Raw genomic sequence first — 7,417 nt, 5'->3', positions numbered from 1 at the left:
AAATTTCAAAATTAATTTACTTTAATAATAAATAAGAAAATACGTATGACTATTTCATTAGTAATTCCTTAATTTTTCCTTTTTTTCTTAAATAACTTTATATTGAATCACTAATAATATTTTCCAAAAAGGTTCTAAACAAAGAAATCTATTACATTTCAATCCCACAAAAACTTAAATTTACGAACTAAAAAGAATAGACATATATAGTGAAAAATTGTAAACAATGTAATAATTATTATTATTTATAATAATATCAGTCGCCCATGTGTCGCCAGCTGAGTGTCAATAAAAACAAGAGTCAGATAGCTGACCGACCAGTCTTGAACAGAATTCGTATAGTCCTTGACGTTAACACGTTTAAAAAATAATATATTATTAATAATTGTTATTATTATTAATAATAATAATAAATAATAAAGATGATATCGAGGATAGTGTGTTTAGTTTTGATAGTCGGATTGGTGAACGCCGCTACATTTATGGGTTTGAATCCAAAGAAACCTAAGGAATTTGGTAAGTTTATTTATCGTTTTTTTTTGTATTTGTATATTTTCTATTATTTTTAGAGAGATTTCATAAAAAAATGTTATGTATTACTTAGTAGAGCAGTGTAGACCGTATCTACGTATGGAAATACCAATTAGAATATATTGATTAAAGTGGATTTTCTTTTATAAATATCTTAACATAGAAGGTTGTTATATTGTAACTTAGTTCGCGAAGTTAAATTTTTTACTTCCGGTTGCCGCCACGTGTTGCTTACTTTAGTTTTTATTAAGAGATTTCCTTATATTTTCATTGGAAATAAGAATGCTAACTTTTTCAAGATGGAGATAAACATTAAATGTGTTTTTAGTAGCTATGTTTATTTTGATATTTAAAGTTATTAGTAATTATATGACTTGTTAAAACAAACGATTAAGGCCTCTATATTGAAACTGTAAAGCTAGTTCACGCTTCTTTATTATGTTTTCATAAAATACAAAATAAATTATATATTTTTATTCCTCCTCTCTGGGATATAAAATTCGCTGCTTACTTCCGGCACGTAACCCGCCGTATCTAGAATTCAGGTGGAGTTTGAATAACAGAACCCTGTTGTTCAAAATCATTATTCAAACAAGACAATACAAGAATCTCTTGTTGTTTTTTGAAGAAGTTCTTGTTGTTTTTGTTTGAAGAAGAAGACTTCTTCTTCCTGGCTCCTATGAATGAGTAGTGTGAAAGAAAAATAAAGACAAATTGTCGTTTTTCGTTCTGAGAAATCATTAAAATCATTAAACATCACTTCGGTCACGGACAGTTAAAGTTAATACGTAAGTGCGCTAATAATATACAATCATAGAGGTAATTTTGGAATTAAAAGGAAATTTCGCATGAATACTTCGCGTAGCTTATTAATTATGACAAAATGTATGACTGTAGGGCATTTTAATGTATAATTATAATATATGCGTATAAAGGTATATTTATTTGTCAATATGCTGATGATTTAATATAGTGACATATCACTTTGAGGCCGTTGTGGCTGAGTGGAACAGAGACTGTCGGTAAACTCAATGGCTGTAGGTACGATTGTAACTGAGAAAAATATAATATTTAATTTAATTTCACCGTTCTGAAATAAAAATTTGGAACTCTCGAGGCATAATAATATTTTGGTAACAATCATCTTTTCTAATATTTCTCATGTATAATAATATTCGTTATCATATTCTCATATGTTTAGAAAACAATTTTCAACAATCAAACCAAAATGTTGTTTGTCAATATAACGTTTGATCTAAGTCCATTCTTCGGTCTGGTGTGGAGGCAAAGCGCAGCGTTGAGTTCCTCCATTCAACAGGCAATGCCTCTAGAATTCGGTGGAAAGTTCTAGGTTCCCTCTGCCTAACCTGCTGTGTGCGGACAAAGAATGAAGCGAATTTGTAGGAAGAGGGAACCTAGTGTTAAGACACTCAGTTTCACACTTCCAGTCTTCTTCGGAAGTCCAGTGCTTTGCTGGCTTATCAGAGCGATGAAATGAAAATATTAAATAATCCCTCAGGTAGTAATCGAACCCACAACCTGTCGCATCTACACTGCGCCACTGGATGCCTCAATATATAATATATCTTAATTTAACAAAAAAATACAGTAATAAATAACCAATATTATGTAAAATTTAATAATTATACGATATAAATCATTGCTGCGTCCAAAATTCAAATTAGTCAAACGAGTGGCGCCGGTATGGTATTCTCTTATCAATTACATATATAAAGTTACGAATAAATATAAATTTAAAACTCAGACGGCGCCGGTGTGATTTAAAACAAGGTCTTGTACTGACCGATTATCTTTTGGAAACATATAAAAATAATTATTTTACATATTAATATTAAAATATGGTTGTGACGAATTATTGTAATGAAATGCTTGGTTGAACGAAGAATGTCTGTATTGTTTTTTTTAATTAAATATGTTTTTTTTAATTGTATTAAATTTTTTCATTGACAAATTATTTGCTTATTTATTTTGATTAGGAATAGAACCTCCTTCGTTAACCCTACTAAAGAAACTAAGTTATAGATTATATACACATTGAAATAAATATTTTCGTAATCGTCATAAAATCGATATATGCGTGAATAACATTTTAAAATCATAAAAGTATTACTTGAAGATGTAGTAGGAATATGATGTAATCGAATACGATATCGATTACTTTAAAAAAAAATCTTCAAAAGGCTCTAAAGGTAAATGACGTTTTAAATACTTACACGCTGTCAAACTGTCAGTGAGCCTATAAAAAAATAAACGCGGCAATTAAAGCCACAGATACAATACAATAATTTTTATTCAAATTACGATTGATTGTTTAGGGTTGCTATAACACATACTTATATATTTTAATATTTTAGTTTGAAAAAAAAATAGTGTCGATATTATTTTTCCTTGAATATTTTAGTCAGTCAGAACTTATGATAACCTCTTGTGGCCAGTAGTGACCCAGGGGCACGAGTAATAAGTGCGTGCGTGCGACTGTAATCGCGACAGATTGAGGCTTTGATTCCCAACACGCAGTGCCCCCAGAATTCGGGAAGTAGGAAAGATGTGTTTTAATCGGCAAGGAGAGCTTAGTGCGAAGTGTCTTAACACTAGGTTCCTAGGCCTTATCTGTCTACTCTGCTATGTGCGGGATACACCGTGAAGCTACAAAAATGTTAACCCTATACAAAAATATGTATGTACACTTGTGAAACCTTCAAGGGTCAAGGTCCTGTAGTATAAACAACTGGCAAGGTGAATATTGTAAATATTTTATATTTCTCATACGATACGACTTCAACACTCTTTAAATGTTGCTTCGTAATACAAATTTATAGTTATTACAATTGCTTATTGAATTTAATTAAATATGATTTTTTTTACTTCGGTTATCTTTTCAAAATTTATTTTTGATATAAAAATAATAAGTAGATATATAACATTTTAAATTTAATTATTATAAAATTACTGTATATTAAGCAGCACAACACCCAATGCCTCACAAAATCGGCGGAAAGTTAGGAGCGGAAGTGTCTTAGTGAGAACTGAGAGTTTTAACACTGTGTTCCCCAACTCCCTCTCTCTACCCTGCTATGTGCGGATCACAGAGTGAAGTTAAAATTTATATATTTATACATGAATCTATTATATAAGAGTAGAAGACCGAGGTATATAAAGCTATGAAAATAGACTATTTATAAATATAAGTATCTATATTACTTTTAACAATCCACTAAATGATCTCCGTTACATCCTTGTCCACGGCAAGGTCGATGCATTGTTTTCGAGTTCATTGTCGTCGTAAAACTTAGAGACGCCCGCATTCCGTCAATTTAGAATATTTTTATGTAACAGTGTTTTAACTTTTATGTGTAGGTGGGAATATTAATTAGTTTGTTTTTATTGTTTATGTATATTCATTTGCTATATATTTTAAAAGAAAATTCTGGTCCTGTTCTCATTAAATCCATATTTGGTGCTCATTTTTAGGGTTACGTACTTATAAAAAACGGAATCCTTATAGGATCACTTTGTTGTGAAATGATTCAATTCCTCAAGTTGAGAACCCACTACCATCAATTAACACGTTTAATTTAAGCCACGATCGCTACATAATTATTTAATTTGATAGATATTTTAAAATGTCCATATAAATGTTTATAAAAATACTTTTCATAATTTGAATCCAATTTAGTAAATTCGTCATCGTACATTAATAGGATTATTTAATAAAACTCTTATAATATTCTATTATCGTATATTTCGTGCACAGTAGCCAACAGTTACAAAAGCGTTAATATATATGAATATTTAAAGCTATTTCCGCTAATAACCAATATGTATTAATATATTCATAAATAATTTTCCACTAAGAATCAATTTTATTTTGCTATGTTATGAATTGATATGTTATTTTCCATAGCAATTTTTTATTTCGTTTCTAGGACAAACGTTTTTAAGATTATGAATGGCATGAAATCCCAAAATTTCTTCACTCCGGTTACGCAAAGCTCAGCGCAGCGTTGGGTTCCGCTACTATTAGTTATAACTATAACGGGATAGGCAGAGAGACCCTGGTGACTTAGCGTTAAAATACTCTGTTCCCCATTTTCCACCAATTTCTGAAAGTATTGCGTGTTAAGTAACGGAACTCAATCCTGCACTTTGACTCGTTACTAGAGCGAGAGAATGAAAATATTTTATTTCCTCAAATAGGAATCGAACCCACAACCTGTTGTCTTTACAGTCGCACTATAATTAATCGTATTATATAATTAATTTTCATTTTATTTTGTTGCAGCTAACAAATCTGGTTGTTACATTAAAGAGATCGACGACGTGATACCGTTCGGCAAGTCGGTCAGTCCGGTCGGCGTCTGCTACAGCATAGAGTGCTCTAGGCACATGATCTACTATGCATCGTAAGTATTTGTTTTTTTCTGGATTTTTAATCTTTTTTACTTAATGTACATTTTTTCTATTTTAGAATAGTTCTATTTTAAACTCTTTTTATTTTTTTTTTATATTTTTTTCTTTGTTCCGTTCTCCACATTTTCTCAATATGTGACAAAATGTGAGACGTGACGAAAATCAAAATTATAAACTTTGTTAATCATTGGCATATTTTTGGTGATACTAACTACATTTTAGTTATTGCTTTTTTAAATTTGATTTCAATCTACTACCATACATACACGATAATGCCAACATTCAATCTTTTTTCTCCGTTCCCGTTCAAAAATATGGAAACACTTTAAAATTTAAAGTCAATAAAAAACGTAACGAAAGTGTCCTAATGGGAACGAAGTATCAACCCAGGATCCCTCTCCCCTATACGAAAAAAATCAATTTCATCAAAATCATCAAAGACATATTTTCTATTTCAGATGTGGAACTATAGCCGCAGATGCACCAAACTGTTACATCACGGATGCAGTTCTAAACGTACCATATCCCAGCTGCTGCCCACAAGTGAAATGCAATGATGACAATTTTGAGGACAATTACATCATATAATTTAGGTTAATCGGGGGACATTTGATGACATATTGACATTTATGTAGACTGATATAGAGGGGGTATTTTCAAAAATCTATATTAGGTTCAATGTTGATTGGTTGTTCTTTTTGTATGTAAAAATTAAGTAATATGTCATATAAAGTTATTTTACATGGAACTCTTTAACAGGCTTAATAGTGTATAATATATTGTATTTATTATACATTTTACGCTTTTAGTGCCGCTATTCAAGATGTAATGTCTCCAGAACTAGGCGGAAAGTGACGAGCGGAGTGCCTTAACACTAAGAACGCTTTGCCTACCAAAAAGACATTTGTATTATTTTGAAATGTTCCATGGTCACGGGTGTCTACCTGTTAATCCGATTCAAGAGTTTCATTTAAAATATGCAATAATTGCGAAAGTCAAAGATTTTTCGTTTCAAAAATGTAAAGATATTTAATAAACATCATTCTCGCATGGTCAAATGATAATTCTAAGTAATTATCTTAGGGTATCTGATATTTGTAAAAATCTCCCTACAGAGATGCTAACAACTTAAATTAGTTGTAAGAAAAGTAAGAGATTTTTTTATTTTATGCAGTTTGATGAGAACACTAAAGAGGAGAGAATCGGTTATCATTGAGTTCAAATCCCGCTACTTTCAAAATTTTATATGTTGCCCAAAAGTATATACAATTATCAAAAAATCCTTTGATATTCTTAATAGTAGGAGAAGAATAAATATAACTATGAAAATTGTGTAAAAACAAAAAAAAAGGACCTAAATGTACAAATTATTATTGTGAAAGGTACTTATGGAGCAATTCCTTCTGAAAGAGACGCCTAACTAAAAGGTTTTGAGAGTAGCGACTTCAAATACTGCTATATTCGGAATATTTTAGCAGAACGTTATTATATTTGTTATACGATGTAAAATAACATTTTATAATATTGTAAAATATATAGGGTAGTATATTTAGATTTAGTTATTAAGTTATTTTTAGAGAAAATGTCAATTAGTTTGAGTGCTCCCAAAAATTGATAGAGTTCCTTTATAAGGGTTAGAATGTGTGTATTCTAACTCGAGAAGCTATCTTGCCGCCAAATTGTTATTATTTATTAAATTAAATTAGTTTTACTCTTTGTTTATGTTTTTTTATAATACTTATATCCATATTTTTTTATTATAACTATTGCTATTTGGCGACCACCATGGGCAAAGATAGGAATTTAAGGGGTGAGTGGGCCGTGCCCAGAATTTCAAGTAATATCGAAATGAAATTGAACTCACAACCGTCGCGCTTACACTTGAACGACGACTTAAAAAAAATCACGCAAAAACTAGACAACAAAATTGGATGCAACTTTGCAGTAATATAGCATCAGAATAACACATATACACTTGGCTATAATATAAAAATAAACTAAAGCGGGCAAAGTCGCGGGTAGATCGCTAGTATATGAAATTGTCCTATAATAATAAAGATGTAAATATTTATAGAATACCACAATTCAATATAAACGCCATCTATTTATACGATATGGAATCTTTAATAGAACTAATTTAAAATAAGGAATAGAATAAAGTTTTTACCGAATTAATAAACTTGATATATATATATATAAGTGTATTAAAATATATATTATGATAAGCGATTTAAATAATGAAAACGAGGAACATAGGAGCCCTGTAAGATGTATTTTAGTTTACACCTTTCGTGGAAGATGGCAGATGCATCAACGGGCCTTAATTTTATGGTAAGGAAATACTTTTATCAGACTTGAGCCCATATATTAATAAAATGGCCTAAGTCATCCATAATATCCACTAGACACATAAAAGTGTTCGACTATCACCAGCCTGGGTAGGTACACTACCCTG

At 30.5% G+C, this 7,417-nt stretch overlaps 1 protein-coding gene across 1 annotated transcript; it reads left to right on the top strand.

Moving 5' to 3' along the window:
• The first annotated feature begins 309 nt into the window (after window positions 1-309).
• On the top strand, window positions 310-6,678 carry LOC146530676 (uncharacterized). The gene is made up of 3 exons (XM_085199483.1): window positions 310-516; window positions 4,835-4,955; window positions 5,421-6,678. Exons 1-3 carry the CDS (start codon window positions 423-425, stop codon window positions 5,548-5,550), a joined length of 345 nt encoding a protein of 114 aa, XP_085055609.1. The 5' UTR covers window positions 310-422; the 3' UTR covers window positions 5,551-6,678.
• The last annotated feature ends 739 nt before the right edge of the window (window positions 6,679-7,417 follow it).

This window comes from Heliconius melpomene, chromosome 16 (genome assembly GCF_056956725.1).
Source record: "Heliconius melpomene rosina isolate 202511_hmr_F chromosome 16, ASM5695672v1, whole genome shotgun sequence".
NCBI lineage: Eukaryota > Metazoa > Arthropoda > Insecta > Lepidoptera > Nymphalidae > Heliconius > Heliconius melpomene.
Note: the sequence above shows the minus strand (reverse complement) of the source record. Positions and strands in the feature narration are given on the sequence as shown.

Excerpts from the sequence above, each read along its gene's own strand:
- LOC146530676 (XM_085199483.1), top strand. The coding sequence starts at position 423 with ATGATATCGAGGATAGTGTGTTTAGTTTTGATAGTCGGATTGGTGAAC. Across the intron at positions 517-4,834 it reads AAAGAAACCTAAGGAATTTG|CTAACAAATCTGGTTGTTAC; the intron begins GTAAGTTTATTT and ends ATTTTGTTGCAG. Across the intron at positions 4,956-5,420 it reads CACATGATCTACTATGCATC|ATGTGGAACTATAGCCGCAG; the intron begins GTAAGTATTTGT and ends TTTCTATTTCAG.